General features: G+C 40.4%; 1 protein-coding gene across 3 annotated transcripts in view; it reads right to left on the bottom strand.

Moving 5' to 3' along the window:
• Positions 1-22,595, bottom strand: part of kmt2ba (lysine (K)-specific methyltransferase 2Ba) — a 30,379-nt gene extending 7,784 nt beyond the window's left edge. Inside the window, exons 1-27 of one of the 3 annotated variants that reach the window (XM_061060202.1) lie at positions 22,232-22,595; positions 16,572-18,033; positions 16,198-16,364; positions 15,917-16,006; positions 15,340-15,496; positions 11,041-11,317; positions 10,778-10,839; positions 10,395-10,643; positions 10,175-10,269; positions 6,916-7,665; positions 6,286-6,399; positions 6,033-6,179; positions 5,549-5,641; positions 5,287-5,404; positions 4,983-5,096; positions 4,301-4,485; positions 4,055-4,153; positions 3,756-3,866; positions 3,484-3,560; positions 2,934-3,109; positions 2,526-2,611; positions 1,589-1,723; positions 1,325-1,483; positions 1,042-1,159; positions 852-930; positions 418-578; positions 88-249 (exon numbers count right to left, since the gene is read on the bottom strand). In XM_061060202.1, coding sequence (XP_060916185.1) covers positions 88-249; positions 418-578; positions 852-930; positions 1,042-1,159; positions 1,325-1,483; positions 1,589-1,723; positions 2,526-2,611; positions 2,934-3,109; positions 3,484-3,560; positions 3,756-3,866; positions 4,055-4,153; positions 4,301-4,485; positions 4,983-5,096; positions 5,287-5,404; positions 5,549-5,641; positions 6,033-6,179; positions 6,286-6,399; positions 6,916-7,665; positions 10,175-10,269; positions 10,395-10,643; positions 10,778-10,839; positions 11,041-11,317; positions 15,340-15,496; positions 15,917-16,006; positions 16,198-16,364; positions 16,572-18,033; positions 22,232-22,534 — 5,746 coding nt within the window. In that variant the 5' untranslated portion in view covers positions 22,535-22,595. The remainder of the gene's footprint in view (positions 1-87; positions 250-417; positions 579-851; positions 931-1,041; positions 1,160-1,324; positions 1,484-1,588; positions 1,724-2,525; positions 2,612-2,933; positions 3,110-3,483; positions 3,561-3,755; positions 3,867-4,054; positions 4,154-4,300; positions 4,486-4,982; positions 5,097-5,286; positions 5,405-5,548; positions 5,642-6,032; positions 6,180-6,285; positions 6,400-6,915; positions 7,666-10,174; positions 10,270-10,394; positions 10,644-10,777; positions 10,840-11,040; positions 11,318-15,339; positions 15,497-15,916; positions 16,007-16,197; positions 16,365-16,571; positions 18,034-22,231) is intronic. The other 2 variants (XM_061060201.1, XM_061060203.1) reach the window with 2 other exon arrangements.
• Positions 22,596-23,077: the final 482 nt, after the last annotated feature.

Genomic DNA, 23,077 nt, shown 5'->3' with positions numbered 1-23,077 from the left:
TACTGCTTTTGCATGTGGTCTTATTTAAAATTCCTTATAAAATGACTTGCATTGTTTGATACGATGTTTAATAACCAAACAATTTACCTGGAGATGGAAGAGGTCTAGATGACCCTCCTGCTGGTCTCCTAGTTTGTGTGTAGCCAGGACTTTTCGATCCAGGTGTATTGTGCTGTTTAGAGTTGGGTGATGTGGCAGTGGATTTTATTGGGCTGGATGAGGAACTTAAATGATCTGGGGATTCTACATCTGGCACAGAAGAAAAACATGTTAAACATACAGTTGAACCAAAAGGACAATAACCATAACAAATTATCATCTGATATTTAAGTTAGAGAAACAGAACAAATCAGGATAACTGTGCAAAAAATAGATCCATTTTGAGTGCTTATTATACATGCAACGGGTCCTGCTGACCTCTGTAGTGGTTGGGACTGTGGACTATGGTGTGATTCTCTTCTTTGTCCCACTTGGGATCTGGTTCCTCCCCAGGGAGTGGCGTACTAACTTCAGTAACTTTACAAGTGTATTTGCAACGTCTGCGAGGGTCTAAAGTGCTCCAGTACAACCGAGAACATCTGTAGAAAGGAAGGGAGGAAGGTTTTTGTACAAAAAGAACAAAAGCATACTATCCAAGAACCTATGTTACCCAGAAGCAGTTTTGAAAACACAAACTGAGCTTTGTTTGGCCCAAAAGATCAAAATACAGTAACAAAGTAAAACACTGAACTAGTTCGCTATGAGCTAATTTACATCTGTAGTCCCTGGGCAGGAGACTATAAAAAAGGTAACCCTTAAAGATCGGCCATTATTGTGTAGTATAGCATAGCATAGCATTGAGTGAGTCTTACTGATAGCCGACAGGATACAGCATCCTCCCATTAGACGACAGCTCTGTCAACACACCAAGTTTCTGAATCTGTAGAGATCCTAGAAAAGTGGGAAAGAAAAGATTATCAAACTTTTCCTCAAACTAAAGCAGTCTGATATCCAGTAGAAAGGAGCTCTTATCGACTAAAGACAGAATCCAAATGTTCTCACCTATGGTCATGTTTATGGATTCTGGCTGCAGGCCTGTGAGAAACTTTCTTTTGAGATTGATACCATCAAAGTCTACATACACCCGCCGAGTGACCTCAAATCCTTTTCCAGACACCCTCTGCAAGAGTATGGAAAATCACAAGTCAATTACATGTAGAAAGAAAATTGAAAGGTGTAAATTATGTGAAAGTGTAACGCTCTCACCATGACAAAAGTGTTCATTCATAACTATGATGAATTTTACAAAGAGAGTGAAGCTTTTGGGGGAGAATTGTGTACGTACCTTTGAACTGAGGAGATCTCTGTGTTTGAAACAGTAAATCTTCCTGTCCTGTTGAAATGCACAGTTCTGCGCGCGAGCACACATGAAGTGGAAATTACTCTGACAAGTGGCAAGACAGCAGCCCACAGTGGCCCCCGACTGCCCACAACGGTCACAACGCTGGACATGGGAAAGAAAAGAAGACTTATACCATCACATTTTTTTCTGTTTCCCACAGTGCTGCTACCCCTGCAAGTCTACAATACTGAGAGCTGTATAACTTACCAAGTGGCGCCCTCTTGAGACAGCACTGTGCACTTGCAAAAGAGCACTGTTGTCCTCATAGACCTCTGCAGACCAAATGCAGCAGTTCACGTGGGCCCACTCGTTCTGTCCCAAGTACAGAAGCCGCCCTGCATCCTACCAGGATCAAAATCAAATCATATATAACTTAATAAACCTTTTTATTTTTCTTAAATCATTTTTATTATGCAAGAAGACATACAAAGAAAGATATCATTAAGAAACATGTCAAACCAGAACCTCAGAAACTTAATTCTTAAAGAAAGGTAATTTAAGCACGCACAACAAAATCTAATATTTCATTATAACTGTTCAAAGGCTTTATATGTGATTTTTTGATCCAGCAGATGTCGCCCTTGAGCACCAGCATGAAACCAAAACAACTTGCGCCGCATTGTTGTGTTAGCATGCTAATGCTAGCGTTCTTTATTATGCTCGTATCTTCACACTGCATGTAAATTTACCTGAAATGAGCGTGATCTAGAAACACAGTTAAGCAGTGAGTACAGTATGTTATTCTTCTTTTCTCTAGTCCCTCAATTAAACAACTTTTATACACGAGGGGAGGAGTCAGCCGGCCGTCCGGGCGATGTTAACAAAGTGAAGATAGGACTTGGAAAACTCTGAAAGCATCACAGACAGTGGGACTCGGGTGTTACACCCATTGTAGACAGTCATGACTCACAGAGTTATTTTCAGAGGATATACTTGATTTCTGTTATATTTAAGTGTGAAACATCACATATAAAACCTTTAAAAAATGAGATTAAAGAAAAATCTGCAAATAGATAGTGATCATTAAAATATTATTACGTGTATTCATTATGTACACTGTATGCAGTGAAACTATGTTAATCTTGACAGGAAATTTCAATTTAGATGTTTAAAAAAAAAAACACAGTATGAAAGTTATACTCACACAAGGAGCAGCGTCTCCATATTGTTGGCACAGGGAACACTGCCTCATATCTTCAGTCTTGGAAGTTTCCAGATCACTTATTGCACCTGTGAGAAAGAGGAGGACCAAATCATTTAAACCTGAGAAGACAAAAAATGTAAGTCATCCACCCCACCCACAAGTGAATGCTGCCCCAGGCTCAGGGGGTCTGGGGAACTACATTTTTTAATGTCCTATAAAAGCAGCCGGACAGAGGAGAGACAACAGTTCAGCCACAAAGTCTACCACACAATCATTCAGTTAGATTATACTAATTATACATTTAGCATTTGTGTTCCGAAATAAAACCTGTGAAGATAAAATCCTGCCCTTAAAACTTTGAATTTTAACATTATTGACGCACAGGAGGCTATGAAAGGTTTTTTGTACCATGTTTAAACTGAGTGAGGCTGTGCGATACACCAGACTGCTGAGCAGTGCGTGAGGACAGGAGAATGTTCCCCGTCTGTTGGCCTCTGAACTCCCTGGGCTGGTATGTCCTTTCCAGCCACTGTGCATAGCTGTGCTCCTTGGAAGGTGGGAGGACAGCCTCAGGCAGCATGCCGCTGCAGAGTGAAGGATAAAGACAGAGACAACATTTGAGTTAATCATCCACATGCTACTGTATTCTGAGTGGCACATTTAGTCTTATTGAAACTATAGTTGGCACCTAAAGCTTCAACTATGTCTTGAACTTTAATAAAAATCAGGGAACAGTCAATGTGTTCATAGAGATCATATGTTACATTAAGTTTGTTGTATACCAGTGTTGTAGTACTCGGGTCTGAGTCCTGGACTCAAGCCCTGATTTTCAAACTTGGACTTCTACTTGGGTAATGGGGACTCGGCTGGGAGTTAAGCACTGGGGACTTGAGACTGGACTCAGACTCAAAGTCTGGGGACTCGACTACAACACTGCTGTATACTGTAATAAATGTACCTTGGGAATTCCTCCGAGATTGAGTTCCACTTTTTCAGTTGGTGTGAAGAAAACCAGCCAAAAACTCGCTCTACCAGCTGTGAGGAAAAAAAAAGACAATTTGAGTAAGCTCAAAAGAAAATTCTGAAAAGTAAAATTATGGTGAAGGGCAGCATCTTTTATTTTATCTTTAAGTTTATAATCCGTTCAGTTTCTCAGCTTCACATCTAAAGTTAACCCAGAGGAAGTAACCATAAATCATTACAGGAGATTATGAGGGGAGAGCAGTTTACTTTGACATAGTGTGCCTTGGCCTGGCTGCTCAGCCTCTGATCCTCAGGATGAGGCTCCTCCTCCTTCAGCCACCTCCTCATCACAGTGGCAATGTCTGCATGGAAAGCTTTCTGAGTGAGTGAGAAAGAAAAACAAAGAGGTCAGGGCTTCCGCAAAGACATTTCTAAACATTTTTTATTTTTTAGTTCAGTGTTGTAACTTGGTTGGCACACACACTGGAATAGAAACAGGAAATGTCAAGACCATGATCGTATGCTGAAACCTTGAAATGACAGATTACCATACAAATTATACTCACTATTGAGGAGTATCTTCCCCTTTCAAACCTCCTCTCTATAGCTTGTAGATCACAGACTGGCTGCAATTCCCTGACGTCCTCTTTGTTTGTTTCCTGACACTGTAAAAAAAAAAAAAAAAAACAAGATAAAAAAGTTAGGTATCTGGTAGAGACAAACAATAAGAAAGGTGTAAAAAAGAACAAACTGCTCCAGGAAAAAGCACCCTCGAAATATTTGGGAGTCATAGCAATGTGGTTGATCCTTACTGCTTTGCAGATAAGAAGGTGCTGTGTGGCATTGTTGGAGAGGAGGTCAGTGAGCACCTCCTGCAGTCCATCTATCAGCCTGCACTGCAGCTCCCCTTTCAAGCTGCTGGTTTTAGTTTGGCTGCAGGGCGAACACGTGAAAGGAACTTCTCCTGCCTGGTTTGACATCAAACCAAACAGCTCATCTGTAATGACACATTGTAGAGTAGATGATGTTGGTCAAGGTGAGAGTAGCAACATAATTATGCACTTTAAATCATTATGTATGTCCAATAGAAACAAAAAAGATTAAGGATATGGTTAAAATTAAGCTAGGTGGGGCGCTGGTGGCGCAGTGGTTAGTGGGCCCCATGTATGGAGGCTGTAGTCCTCAAAGCGGGTGGCCCGGGTTCAAATCCGGCCTGTGGCCCCTTTCCAGCATGTCCTTCCCCACTCTCTCTCTCCCTGATTTCCAGCTCTATCCACTGTCCTATCTCTCCATTAAAAGGCAAAAAAAGCCCAAAAATAAATCTTAAAAAAAAAAAAAAATTAAGCTAGGTACTGATGTATGTCTCTTTACATGTAGCTAAAATTGACATTATAAACAATGAAATGTATCAAATCACTAATGCTGACATCTTGGAGTAGTCGCTATAAACATTCTGGATTTTTATTCATAAATAACAAGCAGAACCTTGATCACCTGAAAGTCCTTCACATGAGTAATGAATCCAGTGGCTGCACTGGAAACACTGTATCATCTGTGAGTGTTTGCTGTTGTCACTGTAGCACTTGTGGCAGACTGTGCAGAAATTTCCTGATGTAAAAAACAAACAAACACATTAGCCATGTTGTCCATTTCCAGTGCCACACATTTACACTATTAAACACACTTTATATACAAATCCAAGACACTTGAATAATCTGTTAAATCATCTATTAACAATGTTTTCTTTGCACTCACACATATAGCTTCAGGAAACAGCGGTACCTCTCACAGGTCTTACCTTTATTGTGGAGAAGAGTGCAGTCAGGGCAAAGGTCCTGCTCGTGGTTCCAGGCCAAGTCCCAGGATTTCCCAGGAGTCACACCACAGCTTTTACACCGAATACATGTCATGCACACCTACACAAACAAAACAATATCACACAACTGTTGGATTATTCTAGGTAGGCTCTACTTGGCACAAACTAAATTGATGAAATCTTTTGATAATAATCACGAGGCACAGCAAGTAGATAAATATTCCTGGGCTATTGAAGGAATTACCCAAGGTATGCTGCAGTTCATAGGCTTAGGGTAAGTTGGTCCCAGGCAGGAAGGATGGTATGAGGTTTGGCATCTTCTGCACTGCAACACCGGCTGGAGAGGACAAAAACAAAAAGGGCATCAAGTGGGATAAATACCTACCTAGTACCTCTTTCACAAGCCCTCACTACCGTTATCCATTATCCTAGCATCTCTTGTACAATATCTTCAGGCACCGATAGATAACATCTGTTCACCATATAACTTAAGGACACCTGTGTTTTGTGCATAAATGTATTCCAAGTTAAGTCTATACAACTGTGGATAAAAAGTCACTTCCACAAAAACACAGAATCCTGCATGAACAGGTATGAACAGGAGGAATGATGAAATGAAGGACAAAGACTTTCAGTGTACACATGAGCACCTAACTATTTTTTTCAGAGCCATACACATTTTTAGTAGATGTGTGTTTTTACATCATAAGTGACGCTGGGTTACAAACCTTTGTGTTCTTGCTTCGACGGCCGCACACGTGACAAAATTTGCAGCGCCTGCAGCACCAGTTCTCCTTGTTCTCCTTGATAGGGCGCTCCTCAGGTGAGAGGCAGAAACTGTGGAAAGGCTCACAGCAGATCTGGCAGAATATCATCTGATGGATGTTGATAACAGAAGAAAGCCAGATTAGTCAAATTGCTATTATTGGTACTGCAGAGCATCAACCTTTTGCAGCTATGGGCCAAACATCACTTAATGACCTCATATCGTCCTTTACTGGCACAGAGCAGACAGACAGGTTGGGGTGTGGTTGGGACAGATGTGAGGACGCTGAGCCCGCCCATCAGCCAAACATTTTGCACAGCACAGTCCTCCTGGAAAGAGAAAACAAAAGACATTTGTTTTTAATATGAATAAAGAGCTTATTAGTGAGAACTTATTTTCTTCATAATAAGTTAATAACTTTTAGCATGGCTGGTCCCCAACATGTTTAATTTATTCACCAGTATTGTATTTAAAACTTTAACTGGATAATGAAGAACACTTTAATATAACACATACAATCACATTTGTAACACCTGCTTTTAATTTAAGAAAATAATGAAATCAATAACCCTGAAAAAACATCTTTTCTACGGGACTTCAAGCCAGACTTAGGTCATTAAAGCTGCAGTGAGTGAAACAATCATGAAGAACTAGATTTTTAAAGTATCCTCATTCATATATTTTTTTTACGTCCAGATTTCCTGAACTGTTCATTTCAATAGAATCTTGACATTTGTCAACAGATTTTGACTGTCAGTTTACAACACTTTTGCTGTGAAGTAATTCTCGATCAAGTTCATATGCAAAGTATAAGACTGCCACACAACAATTGTGGATGGACTCACCTTGAAGTCAACACGGATCTTGTACTTGTTCTGCGACAGGCCCTTTTGGGGAAATCCGTTAGTTACCCCTGTCGGGGTAGTCGCTGCACATTCTGCAGGATTCTGAGAACGAAGGACATAGTGTGTGTGAGATGTTTGCAGCACTGTCTCGTTTATAGATTCTTCATCCTCCTCTTCGGGCCGATCCTCTTCTGCATCCTGGTCCTCTTGCCTGCCCTCCTGTAACTCTGAGTGTGGATTTGCAATGTGAGACAGAACATTCACACCATTGTACACCATGTTATCTATGTTAGCGTCATCTGGGTTCTGCACCTCTGGATCGCCCTTCAAACACATCGTTGACTCTGTCAGAGATGTGTGCTGTGCAGACTGGAGCTGTTGTGATGATGAGGATTTAGATTTGTGCAAATCAAAAGTTGACTGCTTCACACACTCCGGCAAACGGTGCAAACGTAACAGCAGAAATGTCTGAGCAGAGTCTGTTGGTGAAAGTGGAGAAGCGGGATGCAGGACAGGGGGGGACAGTTCTGTTGCGGGATGTGATGAATTTGAAACAGCATATTGTGTTAAAAGCTGGGACAATATTGGATGGGACTTTGAAGCACACTGATCCAAACACTGCAGCACAGAATCAGGCAGACGGTGTAAATGTATTCGTAGCTGCCGCTGCAGCTTCGGCATTGGGCTCCTGGACAGGTCGGAGTCTGGGAAAGTGTCTCTGGGCTCCATCTCTTCCATGTTCTCCTGTTCCTGCGAAGGAGGGGACTGCCTAAGCCAACCAGCACCATACGTTCCAAAAGATAAAACTGATTCTAGTGACATGCAGAGACGGCGACCGGCAGCAGCCAAAGTGACAGGAAAGGGGAGAAGCACTGTTTGAAAGTAACGTGTTAGCGTGGGGAAAAAAGCAGGAAGGAGTGAAGAAAATTAAGCAAATGCATTCAACAGCAATAGAAATAAACACAGAGGTGTTGTCTGGAGTAAATGTACAGATAAGTAAATTTTGCATTTCTCTGCTTCAAAGATAAGTAGATGAAAAAAATAATGGACCCAAATGACACCATCTCAAGGGGTTTTATAAGTAAAGACTTTTCAGGTTACAAAACAATAATAAAAAAAAAAAACACTTTCAAAATGCCTCTTTTTTTTAACTTTTGTCTACCAGACGGATTTGTTGACTTCCTCACAAAGACTTGATGGATGCTTAATGCCAAACAGATACTGAATTTGTTTTAAGTGTTACCTGGTTCGTGATATAAGGGCTCTGTTATTGATTAAAGACATCGTATCCATGTCATGTTTTGAAGTTTATCATTTGTTTCACAAAGATTTAGTGGTACCTCTGCTGTCATATTCTTAGTTATTGAAAAGGCTGACATCTCTTGTGTCTACTCTCATATGGATCATTACCCCGTGAGAAACAGATAAGCGGCTGATCACATGTACTGACTGTTGGTACAACACAGAGAAAGAATAATGGTACAACATATATTTCTGTTCTCTTGGTTTGTTTTTAAACAGTAACTTTTGCCACTTTTCTTTAGCAATCTGCTTTCACCATACATGTTTTTCCAGTGTTGTAGTTTGTTGTTTTTCTGGAGGAAATTTACAAAAATATTTTGCCTACTACAACTTTCATCCATCTCCTTTATGCACAAAAGCTCCACAGAGGAAATAAGCAAACTGCCACAACACAAATCAGGACACATGCACACAAAGTACAGTATGTCTACAAGTTTAGCATACACATGCACGCAGGTATTTTTATGTGCCATTTTTAAAGATGAATGAGTGATGCATTCATGCAAACACTTTTCTCAAAAACATTTGCACTCCTGCACTGTAGTGAGTGAGCAGTGTGCACCTACAGCTAACAAAAAGAGAAGCTCTCCTGGATGATCATGAAAAGTGCTTGTTGATCACATGTTGTTGTTTACACTTGTTTTTATGTCGACATCAATGTATGGCGGCTTCCTCTATAGATGCTTTGGGACTAGTAGGATGGAGGCATTGCAAATCATCGAGTGAAACACAGATGAGTGGACAGATGCTGTGACAAAGGGGTTTTAGATTTAAAGATGTATCGCTAAATGGAGGTGACAAAACCAACTGTACCAATTCAAAACCAACAAACACAGATGGAGATAAACTCAACACTTGAAGCAGCGTTTTTACATAAATAAGAGGAGTTTGGCATTTAGAAAAGTAGACGATACATGCAATGAAGCATCAGCAGTGAAAAGCCAGGGCCATGCTGCAGGAGCACTTAGAATCTAATCAGGAAGAAGTCAAGATCCTTGACAAGGTACGAAGAAGTCAAATGTTCATGCCAACTAAAAGAAGCAGAAGAATCAGCCAGCAGAGCCTAAATGTTCACTTCATCTTAGTTATGACAAGCCAAACATGTCAATTATTAGTGTTAGAAAGCAGTGGTGGATTTGACTGATGATCTGTGGAATATTAAAGTTGACTTTTCACTAACTGGAACTATTATCATTGGTTACATTTCTTTAAAATGATTCTATAAAACACATGATCACTGAATATTTCTTTTGATTCACGTTAAAAAATGTAAAGTAAGCGGTAGTTAATTTCATTGATGGATTGTTTGAAAGTATTTACTTCATGTCAGCATTCTGTTATTTGATGGCAAAAAATAACTTTAGGTAGGGAAAACTGTAAATGTCTTAAATATATTATTATGTACACAGTTTTCATAAGGATTTTTAATGTTCTTTCGTCTAAATGTATTTTTTGATTTTTGGCTTCCTATTCTTGTTTTATATTCTTTGATTTAATTTTAAAAGATGTTTTAAAAAAGTGAGGACATACTGTGCAGTTAGCCTGATTTTGGTGTTTGATTCAAAGATAACTGTGCTTTATTTTATCATGAATTTGGTAAAAATGTAGATCAGATGTGATACATGAAGAGGAAACTAAAGAGACAGAAGATTAGCAGAGGCTGAATGTGAAAGTTGATATAAAAATACTCAAACAAATTTTACATTTGAGAAGAAAATAGGTGATACGCAGACCTGGGCCAAGTTGGAAATGGTTGAGGTGTTTGTTGTCTTTATCATTGAACTGTCACTTAAACTCAAAATGGTCCTTTTTTAAAATAATAATTCACCGATTTGGCTGTGTGTTGTTGTTTTTAAATTGACAACATCTAGAAAACATTTTCCAAACAAATATTTGACCCAGGTTTGATACAGAGGTATAATGAAGGCGAGGCGGGGTAATCTGCTGGAGGTTTTACCTTGATAGCTCTGGGTCTGCCGACGGCCCCTCTGGGGAAAGGCCTGCGATGCTTCACGGCCTCAGGTAGAAGGTTGTCAGGCAGTGATCCGAAATCTTTAGTGCCAAGATCACGAAAAAGAAGAGAAATGGATTTAAGACACATTTTTAACTTCCAACAGCACTGCCATGACATATTACAACTATTGCTGTAAATCCAATGTTAGTTACACTTTAGTTACCTTTGTTGCTAGCGGCAGTAACATCTGACTTGACAGTGGGTTTTTCTGCCTTTGCCTGCTTTTCCTCTTCCTCCTCTTCTTCTTCAGATTCAGACTTCAGCAGGTTGCTGTATGAGCGGGGTTTGATGTTACGCAGGGAGTGTTTTCTGACCCCAGGAGCCACTGAAGACGATCCCTCTCCCGCTCCTCCAGAGATCCAGTTTGCATTCTCACTGCTGGAATCAGAGCCTGACGTTCGCCTCGCCTTGACTGAGAAAGAGGGGCCGCATGATTTATTAAGCAGTCTATGACAAAGCGTTTGGATTTGGGGTTTTATTACAGTTAACTTAAAAATAGTTTTAGAATTAAACAAGAGCAGGAGCATCTTCTAATTAGAGACTTACGTTTCAGTGGTTTGATGAAGCGCTCCATCTTTGCTTTCTCAATCCGGGCACACTTTTTGTATCTAAGGAAAAAATAATCAAGAGTTTAATTAGATTATTAGTCCATGAGCAGACATCTATGAATGTGTTGACTGTCAACTTGCTTTCCTTATCTGGTTTTGAATTGAAAGCATTTTTAAAGATTTTCTATTTTAAAATATATGAATTTTGTTGACAGCATCACATCAATCAGGAGGACTGTAGCTTTTATTAAACCAACTTACATGCAACACTGTCTCTTGGTGTTTGGCCCCCCGAACTTGGGTTTGTCGAGGCAGTTGACACATTCGGCGCAGTCCTCCTCTACCAAGCAGCCTTCGCAGATACCACAGCGTCGGGAGCGGAGTCCTCCGGGAATAAACTGATTTAGGATCTTCCTTTTCTTGAACTTGTGGCCGACTCCCTTTCCCCTTCCTCGCCCCCTCCTCCGGATGCTCTCCTGAGAGACAACCCACTGAGCTCTGCCCTGATCAGCGATGTCATCGTCATCATCGGCCACATCTGCAAGCGAGAGATGGAGAGGATGGGTAGAGAGCAACAACATTTATATAGACATTATTATTAAGTACCTGTGATGTGGGGCAGACACATTTGAACTTACTATTCAGACTGCAGGAAGGCTCCTGTGATTGGAGAAGCGTATATGCTAATTTACTGTTAATCCGCTAACAAGCAAAACTGACTACTACAGCTACCAGTTACTACTGGCTGCCTGAGGAAATTGCTTTGTTCAGACTGCAGTCAAAACAGATTTGTTCTCAAACAAGGTTTTCAAACTGTCTGCAGCGTGATCATATCTGCTTTGTGTGTCCAGACATCTCTAGCCTAGCAGCCTGGGTTTCTGTGATAATATATAGATAGAAGTAGAAGTATTATGAAAGAGAAATGGGAGTTCCATCATTTTGCATTTCAGAACTCCACCAAACCAAAAAAACATCAGTGATGAATGAAGCTTGTGTACTTGACTCTCAAATCAAATTTGATCAGCCAGTGTGTACAGAGTGAGACATTTTTTTTTTTTAGAGAAAACATGTGGCTCTGAATCAGTTATATAAAGTATATGTCACAGTACTGTTTTTTTATTTTTTCCTGTCAAGGCTTCCTAAATAATCTGGAAACCAGTCTGAACAAAGCCAAGGAGTCACTCTAGAATCGAGTTAGGTGAATGCATGAACACATCAGGTCTCAGACAAATACACTGATTCTTTGACTTCTTGTTAATTAGAAAATACCAGGAAATACATTTGAAACTGTAATCCCTTGATTCCCCTGGGGGTCTTTGCAACCCCCAATGGGAGTATTTTAATGCCAGCTGGCCCAAAGCAACTTCAGACAGAAACACATTACTGAGAGGTGATGGCTGTCATAATCACAATGAAGACGGTAGCTTGAATAATCTTGTGTAAAGATCAGTTTTTTTTTTCCTACCAGCACTTAATGTGTTCATTTGTCAAGCGTCACTTCCTCACCTCATACTGAGTGATGCTCACTCGACCAGTGTTGGGTAAAGCTTTCCAACAGCGGTGGCTAATCTGTGTGTGACAAAAGATATTTTTGTGTATTTTTAAGTATTTGTATTACAACTACATTGAGCTAATAAGAGCAGGTTTTCTAATATATATATATTTATTTATTTTTTGTGCTCAGCAGATTATGTTTGCTAAAAATTCTTATAATTTTTACGCTGTGTTTATTACTGCTGCAGTGGCATCACCATGGCAGCTTTTAAGAAAGTTTTAGCTGGTGAACGTTTTCATCATAATAAACTAGCAGAGTAGTTTTGCCAATAAAGAAATGGCAGAATATAAGTTAGCTCTGGACAATGCCAATGAAGTTGGAACAGATGAATGAGATTATAAAAAAAACCTACCTGGAAGATGGTAATGTTATCAAGTTGTTTACTTTTTTACGGCCATTCTGTGAATGAATGATGTTGATCCTGACTACTACAAGGTGGGAGTAAGTCCAACTACACAGAGGCAACAGTTGATGCTACAGTATTAATGGAAACTACCAGACTTGGTTAAAATTCAGCAACAAGGCAATCCGCACCATGCCCAAGCACGCTTCACACCTAAAGTCCAGCTCGTTTGACTAGTGTGAGTACTCCGATCTGCGCTGAAGCACGGTTCACTTCCTTGGCCCTCCTGGCACACTTGGAAGAGCTATGCTTTGGCACAGTACAAGCACAAGCACGGTTATGAAATGTGGACAACCTTCATTATCGAGAGTGTTATGGCAGAGTGTTGGACGTGTGAGTTTTGTTTTGATGTGGGCAGATTGTTTGTCTTCATCAAATATGAAACCATATATGTAGTCATATTAGCCCAATGCTAACATTAGCTTGTGTATCGGTGTAGCTAGTACATTAGCTACCTTTGCACATTCCAATCTTACATGTTTGGTTCTATTTGTTCGAGGGTTTCTGGCGGCTGTTGTTTACATGTACATATGGGCTTTGAGCTGGAAGTTTTACAACAAGGTGTTTGTGTCTTTTATTTGTAGTGAGAAGGAAAAATTGACTTTGACGTCATTGTGGAATAGAACAGTAATGTGTAACAGATCACACAGTGCAGTTCAGATTGACTCATGGATTCTGTGTCACAGAATGGATCATTGTTCAGGTCCTCCAAAGAAACATGATAGTTTATATTACACTATTCTACTCCTCACTGAACCATGACTGTCTGTAACTATCTTAAGGCACAATTAATCTCACACACAGTCACACTTGATCTCAATTATGTATTGTTTACCTGCTTTTTTTCATTATAGGCTACACACGTGGCTATGATTGACGCTGGTGGCCTAGCAGTTAGGTCCATCCCATTTATAGGGGCTATGGTGCTCCAAGCGGGAGACCTGGGTTCAAGTCCGACCTGCGTTTTTTCTGCACCAACTTATCCCTTTATAATTATGATCTAATCTTTATAATTATGATCACAACTTTATAATTATGATCCAGTGTTTCCCCTACCATTATATTGGGGGGGGCGGCTGCCCCCCCCCCCCCGCCCCCCCCCCCCCGCCCCCCTGAAGGTCAAGTAAAAAATATATATATATATTATTATTTTTATTTTTTTAAAAGATTTATTTTTTGGGCTTTTTGTACCTTTATTGTAGGGATAGGATAGTGGATATAGTCGGAAATCAGGGAAAGAAGTCATTTAAGGATACCTTTCCGATAGAAAAGGACAGCTGTCATTAAAAGTAACACATGAACACCAAGATTCCTTCAAGTGTTTGTGTCGTCGTGTCGGCATGTCGGCTTGTCCCCACCCCCCCAACGCTGTAAACCTAGGGGAAACACTGATCTAATCTTTTTATCCTTTAGTGTCGATTTCAATTCTCTTCTGTGTTCATCAGACACATGTTCACACAATGATGAATGCATTCACTTGAATAAAATCATTTTATAAACATGTGGACTGGAGAGTGTGTTTATTCCAGCCCTGCAGAACGTTTTTTTTTTATATACAAGTATTCTGTGTGTGGCTAATGTATAATTTAGTTTGGCATTATTTTGGTTTGTTTCTGCATGTGTACGAATGGCAAACATAAACATTTAAACATAATCCAGAATGTGATTTATTTCTGACGCTTGGTCATGTAGTAAAGATGTGTTCTTATTTTTATTTTTTTTCTGGGTTTGCACTGAATGCACCGATTGGCTTTCGGGGGTTCTGTGCAACATAACAAAACACTTGTTTTAATTAGTTTCACTTGTGATCCTGTTATCGTAACAAGTGACCCTTGTGCGGGGAGGCTTCTTATCAACACGCAGCAAAACCAAGAGATAACCACATCTGCAGCAAGCAGCTGCACAAAACGGGAAAATAAATGAAATAAAATAAAAGACAGAGGGCGGACGTCTCTCTCTTTCTCTCTGGTCACCTGCAGAGTATAAAGACCTGCGACATGTCTGAGGGGTACAGAGTGAGGGAGATCGATCACATAGTTCATTTGTCTTAAATGACGATCATATCGGCTGGAAATGTGCCTAGGCGGCGCCTAGCATAACATGCTACATCGCTAGGTCCCTCAGTTCTAGTGTTGTCAGACACCCACCTACTCTGTTTCTGATTGGCTAGTAACATTAGTTAGGTTGAATGTGAGAGCAGCGTTTCTTGCGATTTAGTCGAACTTGATCAAGCTATCCAATACACATTTCCACATGTGTTTATTTTAATTCTCTTCCCCTCACAGCCTCACGCCGCAGTACTTTAAGCTCTGACACAGAGATTCCACTACAGCCATCTTGACAACTCCATATTTTTTCAGGACCAAACAGCTCAGTTATATTGCTGTCCTAGTGTGTGATTTCAACGAGTGTTATTGGATTGCAGAGGCAAAAGAGGTGTGCCGTGAAGACCAACAACTTGAGATTTACACGTCGCTGTTATGGAAAACCATTGCACATAAACAGGGCAATGTGAAATGACCTGAAGTTCTCTGCCTTTGTTGGTGTAGACAACGAAAAGCTACATTCTACTGACAAACAAGGACACACAGATGCTCTGTACCTTCTGTTGCAGGAGAAAAGGTGATGCCCTCCCTCTCGTGCAGTGGCAGGGCACTAAGTCTGGGAATATCATCAGGCACCATTGCACGGGGCTGCCCCAAAGCCACAGCTGCTGCACGACAGACATGTTTGATCCTAGGACCGCCTAGTGGCTGCTCCTGCACACAAACAGACACAAAAAAATCTGTGAGCTTAAAAAAAGAAAACAGTTAAAAACAGCTATAGAAACTAGGAAAAACAACCTCCCAATGAATTTCTTATGATGACAAAAAGATAAAAAGTGCTACTGCACAATCTACCCTTTATGTTGTGTAATCTTTACATTAACAGATCCCAAAAACAATAAATACTTATTTTTTTCTGTTTCCTGTTTAGTACATAAAAACTGATATTGGGGTTGCATGTCTTATTTAAGAAGAAAAAAATGTTTCCTTTATGTTGGACTCTAAAGGCCCAAAAGACAATTATCCTGTGTACTTATTCCCATGAGCTCAGCAAACACAAACAAAGGCACTGGTGGGGATTCTCTAGGAAAGATAAAAACTCAAACACTTATTTTGACATGAAATGTTGATTACCTGTGGACTATCATCTTTGGGTGATATGCCAACTCGTCTCCTCCTCCTCCTTCTTCCACTCACTGGTACCAGTGTTTCTTTGGAGCCAAACTATTGGTCAAGACAATGAAAGAAAATAAAAGTTTAAAGTTAGAGATGTTAATACAACTTTCCCAATCAACCGAAGTAGCTATTTGCTTTCTGATTAAAGTTCAGACTAAAAATAATAATCATACTTATCTTTGAAGTTTTTCAGCACTAAGACTCTTTATACATCTGCAGATTTAACCTCAGCTTCTTACCTGCGACAACTTCAGCTGCTTCTGCTGATCAATCTTGAAGAGTTGGACTTTTGCTTTCTTCAGCAGGTGGAGCATCGTCTTATTAGCTCCACTAAGACCGATCCGATGGCTGAGTCCGCTAACTTCCAACACTTCATGACTGTCCCCGGTTTCACTTCTTGCTTCACCTGCACCAAAAAAAAGCAAAAATAAAGAAAGGCTTTGATACAACCCCCAACAAATGTAGACGTATCTGCTGATTAAATAAAACCTTATTTCAACAAGTTTAACTTGAACATAATATTTGAGTCTAATTAAGATCAAATAACATCTCAATGATAATCCAGGAGAGATGTTGTAAAAGATTAAACACTAATATCAAAGAAAATCCTTACAGCTGTTGTTGCCTTTGTCTCCCAATGGCATATGTGAAGATGCTTGCACGTCCTTGTTCACCACGATGGCGAGTCTCCTCACAACACCGGGAGAGTCCATCTCCTCCACCATGACCTTGGACCTCCGCCTCTTCTTGACATTAGAGGTCGAACCCTCTGCAGGTTGTGTGTCATCTCCCTGAGGGATTGGCTGGCTTTTCTTTTTCTCAGCAAGTTTCAAGGTGAGTTTCTTGAGGTTCTTGTAGATCTCGAGGTGGCTTGTGCCTGGGCTTGGCTTTAATGGGAACTTTGTCACAGCAGACGGACTCTCAACCTCAGACTCAGACTCAGACTCAGAGTCACTGTCCGACAGCAGCGAGCTGTCGTCATAGGTTGACTCCTGACATGATGGACTTGGTTTTCCGTCCTCTTTCTTTTGACTCTTCAGGTATGTTGACAGAGAACCTTTTGGAAATGGAATCATTTCTTCGTCCAAGAACCTCTTTGGAGCTTTTATAACGCGTGAGGATCGTCCGCTCGTTACCGTGGTAAAGGAGTTGTTTGAGCTTGGCTGGACTTGTTCAGGAAATAAGCTTGTCTCACCATGTGATGGAGTAGTACTCGGACCATGTAGCTGCCCATCAGGGGTCTCTGTGCCTGGAATGGGCTCTGCTACGTAGGCGTAAAAAACACGTTTAGTGCGATGGCGAGCAACTTTGGGGTACTTAATGAGTGGACCGTCCTTCAACTGCTTCCGCCTGTGCCCAAACAAAGATCGCCGTCCTCTTTTGTGCGTTCTTTTTGATGGGGAATCTGTAGCTTTACATTTTAGGGGCATCGCCGCCGCCTCCTCCTCCTCCCCGCTCTGTGCACCTGCCTCAGGTGAAGTAGCCATTCCCTTAGCCGTCCTCTTACGCTGCCGTTTGGGAAAGGACAGGGCAACTGCTTGAGATGTGTGTCTAGCGTGCCCCAATGGAAAGCCCCTCCTGCGTTTCACGGCTCTCCGAGACTGTGATTGGTCCGTGCCGGAGTCCTCTGACACCTCGCCTCTTTCTTTGACTGTAGAAGCTTTATCGTGGCCAATGACTGCTGTCTGAGTGCTAATCAGCTCAACTGCTGCGGTGGTTTGGTTTTTCAAGCTGCGGGAGTCTGCTGATTTTCCTGCTTTCCTGACAAAGTCAGCTGACTTTGTGCTGCTAAGTTTACCTGAAGCCTGCTCTGCTGCAGTGAGATCTACCTGCTTGCCTCGCAGTTTATTGACCACTTTTGGTATTTCGATGTCTTTTACGTCCTGGCCCTCTTTTTGGACATTAGGGACAATTTTTCCAATCAGAGCTGGTTTTGGGGTCCTGGGCATAATTTTTCCAATAAGAGGCTTTCCAGGAGAGCAATCTGAAGCTCCTAGAGGAGAAGACTGGGGAACAGTGCCAGAAGATTTCTGTGGACGAACGGACGAGGTCCCAAATCCAGTGAAATCCTCCTCCTGGAGACAAATACAGACAAAAACAACCGTTAGCTTGGTGTTAATGCAGTATCTGGACATTTATTAATAAAGATAGGGATGCTGTACACAACCTGCTAAAAAAAAACACAAAACCGTATCCTTGCACCAAGATAAACCTTAAAGCTTAACTGGCCGTTTAAAAAATGATGTTTGCTAGCCAAGATAAAAAAGCACTTCTGAAGAGGATAAGAAAAAGTCAGTATCAGTTGCCAGTTTGTCATGGGCTACAAATATGACAAATTGTCCTCCGATTATTTTCCTTTGGCTTCATTTGGCTGCCATCAGTGCCAACTGTCTTATTAAGGAAGAAAAGAAACAAGATAAATGTTTGCATAAGTCTTGGATACAACCAACAAGTGACCTGCTAGTTCTGTAAAGATCAAGAAAACAGCTGCCATATACTTGTTTTTTAAGACAGGAAAGGAGGGAGGGATTTTTTCCTGATTAAAAATACATTTTCATAATTTTTTGTGTCTTTTTTTTTCAAATGAAACTTAAAGAGTTTAGTCTAGACAGTAATAAAGCTTTGAAAATAACTTGCATCATATTTGAGTTCGATATATAAAAGCATACTGTCCTAAATACTCAAATTAAAAAGGTGAGTGAAAATTACAGAGGGAGGGGATGTGGTTTTTCTACTCATCACTTTTAAAGTTTGTGTTGAGCCCTGTAATTAAACAACTAACTACTTTTTCTCATGAGTATATTGTGATTAAATCAACAACAGTGATTAAGTTTCAGGTGCATAGACACATGTCTGTGTGTATATTTTCCATCATAATGCATGTCGAGAAACAGATTAAGTCATGTCGCTGATCTTAAATTTACCGTGTCACAATCTAGATTTATTTTAATTGATCTGATGAGATTTACATTTTGACAGTCAAAATGAAAAGCGATAAAATGTTTTTGTTTCCTTATCAAACCCTGCCCTTATAGCTGCCAATGTCTGTGTTCTACTTTACATCCCGATTATGGTTTAAAATATGTTTCTTGATTTTACAACTGAAGAGCCCTCTACCGTTGTGGCTAATATTGGCGGTCATCAATCTCTGAGAAAAAAAAGGAAAACAAAGCAATGTACCAAATATGAAATACTTTCATCATTAATATTTAAAGAAATTGTAAAAATGTCAGCGCTTACAAAAACTTTTCAATCGAAAGTCAAACCTTACATTAAACTTCACTGGCCAATAACAATGTTTAATATAACAATTTAGCCGATTGACGATTCCAATACCATTGTGTTTCTTTTCATAATTCTTCACTTGAACATGTCGTACACAGTAAATGTTGCTGATCTTAGACTCCCACACACCTGACGTTTTCACGTTTGACCATGAAGATGAATCAGAGTTTGTACAACTGATGACTTCTTCTTCTACCCAACAAGAAACATTCTGTGAATTAGCAGTTGGATATACTAGCTTGCCAGCATTAAATTGATGCAAAAAACAAAAAGGCTTCTGACCTACAGTGTATACCACGTTATTTGCTGATCAGTTGATACGTGTCAACAAGGAAGCTATCGGTAGATACCGAGTCAACTGATACAACCATACATCCCTTGGTGAGAACTCAAACATCTACTTTCTTTTTTCAACTTCCTCCCATTTCTGAGTCCATAGATGGATTATCAGGTACTGTCCCTGCTGCTGCAGTAACAGTCAAAGCTCTTTACTCTTACTACAGTGTTGCATCAGTGTGCTGCTGAGGCAACAAACCAAGCAGATTTTGGTTTCAATATATGAGTCAACAATTAAAAACAACAAAATTCATCGGGCTCACTACCTATTCACCATCTCTACACAAGACCTGTGAGATACAGTATACTGAATGATATATGCAATATTTTATCTTTAGTTAATTAGAGGAGCACTTCAGCCAAACTGCAATTGTTAAGTAAGCTTCATGTACCCTGAAAGAGTGATAACAATTCATACTTCATTTCTACATAAGTTTACAGACACTTTGAAGCAAAGCATGCATCCAGCAACCTCTCATTCAGAAACATGTCGAGTTGAAGATGTCCCACTAAAGCAAAACAAAAGCCTACCTCATCTTTAATAACTCACATCCATTGTCATGGGCAAAAGTAACGGCTCCAAATATTCATCAACATGAGAGTCCATTCAAAAGCACTTAAGGGCACATGAGTGCGAGATGCAGAGATGCACTGAGTGACGTATGGTACTCCAGTTGAGCAGCATCCACAAGCTTAAGCCCGGGCCATGTGATTCTGTTACAGTCCACTCCAAAGGGATTGCATCAGTGAATTTTGACTGATGTCAGACACTAAACCCCCTGCTCGGAAGATTAAATAATATGATGAGATCCGATTTGGCATTATATCATTATCAGAATCCTATCTTGCATGGGTTTAAAGCAGACCAACTTGGTAGTCAATGACACACTAGTTCCTATATTGTGCTGCAGATTCAAGTCCTTGCTCGTTGGTCAAATATGTCTTTGTATGCCTCTTGCAAGATGTAGTCTTTGATGGTCTAGAAAAACTACAGCATTACTTTCTGAATATAAGTAAAAAATAATTAGGTGGGTCTAATAAACTGAACTTTGTATTTCACTCTGGCAATAAAATATGGTATGTTACATCATTTAAAACTGAAAATATTGTGATATATTAAATATTTGGCAATATTAAAAAATAAATACAGTGTTTTTGTTAATCGATACAGTATCATCAGATAATAAACAATAATCTAACTATTAATGTTTCCACTATCAGGCTACATTATGGGCTTTTGTAAAAGTAAAATAACAATTACAGTAATTTAAGACTACATCAATCCACTTCACAATCACACCATCCCTCAAACACTGTATGTCTAACAACAACCCTCGATTCCATTTTTTCAAAATTTTGAAATACTTAATTACGGTAATTCTGGTTTACACTCCGTTATTTAGAGACATGCTTCTCACACGCATAGGCCCACGTCACAACCATGCACAAACAGGACATGTGGACATGCATTACTGGAGAGATGTCAGAGTCTGGGGCTGCTACGCTCAGCGCACCAGAGCAGGTGGGGGGTTCGGTGCCTTGCTCAATGGCACCTCAGTAGTACTTGGGAAGTGCCCTGGCACCTCTCCAGCTACCAGAACAGCTTCTGTATTTTTGGTCCGCACGAGAACGACCCTCTGGCTCCCAACCCAAGTCCCTACAGACAGCTACTACTGCCGCCCCAAGTATGTTAATCTTCATCCATTTGGATTGAAAATTTAAGCAAGCAATAATGTTATGCTTGTTCCACTTATGCCAGAGCACTGACATGCTTAAACTATGCTCCTTTTCTAAAAACAATTGTAAAAAGGTAGGAAAACCTTTTTATTTATTTTTTTAGCTTAACCTTTCAAACCACTTAACCTCTAAACCCCCAATATGAAAATTGGAGATATGCGTGATGGTGGAGGTGAATATTTGTAAACATAGACTGTACTGGCGTGTGTTTTAAGAAAGGCTAGATACTGGACGAGATGATGAGTGGATGGTCCAATTTCTGCATCTTTTTTGTAACTAGTAACGTTGATGTTTCTTGTCCTTTAGCATCCCACTTTGTTATTCTGACGTTCAAAACACCGAGCAGTCAGCTGACCGCTCCAACGTGGAGAGAGTCAACTCCAGGTTAAGTCACAGCGACGTTTCAACAACGACAAGATTGATAGTGTGTATGTGTGATGAATTGATCTCAACAAACATGTTGAGTTGGGGATAAAAACAAAGACATTTCCCGGTTTCTACAACAAACACCCGTTCACGATTGTTATCATACCGCCAAAGTTTCCGCTCTTCCGCTGCAAACAAACACAGCTGTGCGGACACTGATCTCTTTAAATATATGGCTGTTTCAACTTACAGCACTGATATAGACAATTTAAATCAGGTTATCAACTATTAATATCTGAAGAGGCGGCAGACTGGAAACATTCGCCCACCAACCAATCTTAAACATAGCCTGCAGGAACACGACTAGCTACAATGGTTAAGTGTTCGCTGGGTAAGTTCCCCCTAACTAGCTCTACATTAGCTTAAATATTTTTACTAAGTAATACACAAATAGTTTTTAATGTTGCTATTTGAAATGAAATGCATCCAAGTGCTCCATATAGCGAAACGTAACCCGTGTAGCTGACATGCTATAGTTAGCTTATTCACCTCCTCACTGTTGCTGGAGTCGAACCCCGCATCTCTCTGCCGGCTGTGCTTCTCCGCCACCCCGAGCAGGCGCAGCAGGGACGGGTCCTCGCTCAACGCTAGACCGATGTTTACGGGCCTCGGCCCTCCGTCAGCCAGCTCCCCATCGTCCGAGCCTAGCCTTCCGCGTCTGGAACGTTTCTCCGACCGCAGCCTGCTTCGAGCCGTGCATGGTCGACCGGGGAAACGAGCCTTGGCCGGAGCTAGTGTGCTTAAACCCGCGACGGTAGCGGGAGGTGATAATCCGCCTCCCGATGCCGCCATTATTTACTACAACAACACGGACGGCGCGCTGGCAGCAGAGGCTGACAGCAGCGATATGAAGAGAGCAAGATGGACTGCGCAGAGGCAAAGGCGCGAGATAGAGTGGAAACACAGATGCATCATGGGAAAACGAACTTCGTCGACACTTGACTCTCTCCGATCCGAAACACTGCGCGACTTCTACTGCATACAAAATCTCTCTCTTATCAAAATTGTTTTTACAATTCTTGTTCATGAAATAAAATGCATAAAACCTGAACACATAATTTTGGCAACAACAGAGTTTTAGAAATATTCAGATCACCTACTTTGGTAAAAGTTGCAATACATTATAATGTAAACAATGAATATTACAAGTTTTATATATATATATATTATGTTGCTTAATATATTAAACTAATTCAAACTGCAGTTTGAAATAGTTTTTCAAAACCATAGCAAAGTAATTTCTGAGAGATTAAATGTGTAAATCTAAACATTCAAGTATAAGATATACCATACATGTCAGGAGTAAAACCTAAAATGTAATAGTGTACTTACCCC

Source organism: Labrus mixtus, chromosome 16 (genome assembly GCF_963584025.1).
Source record: "Labrus mixtus chromosome 16, fLabMix1.1, whole genome shotgun sequence".
NCBI classification, from domain to species: domain Eukaryota; kingdom Metazoa; phylum Chordata; class Actinopteri; order Labriformes; family Labridae; genus Labrus; species Labrus mixtus.
This window is presented reverse-complemented; position numbering and strand designations above follow the sequence as displayed.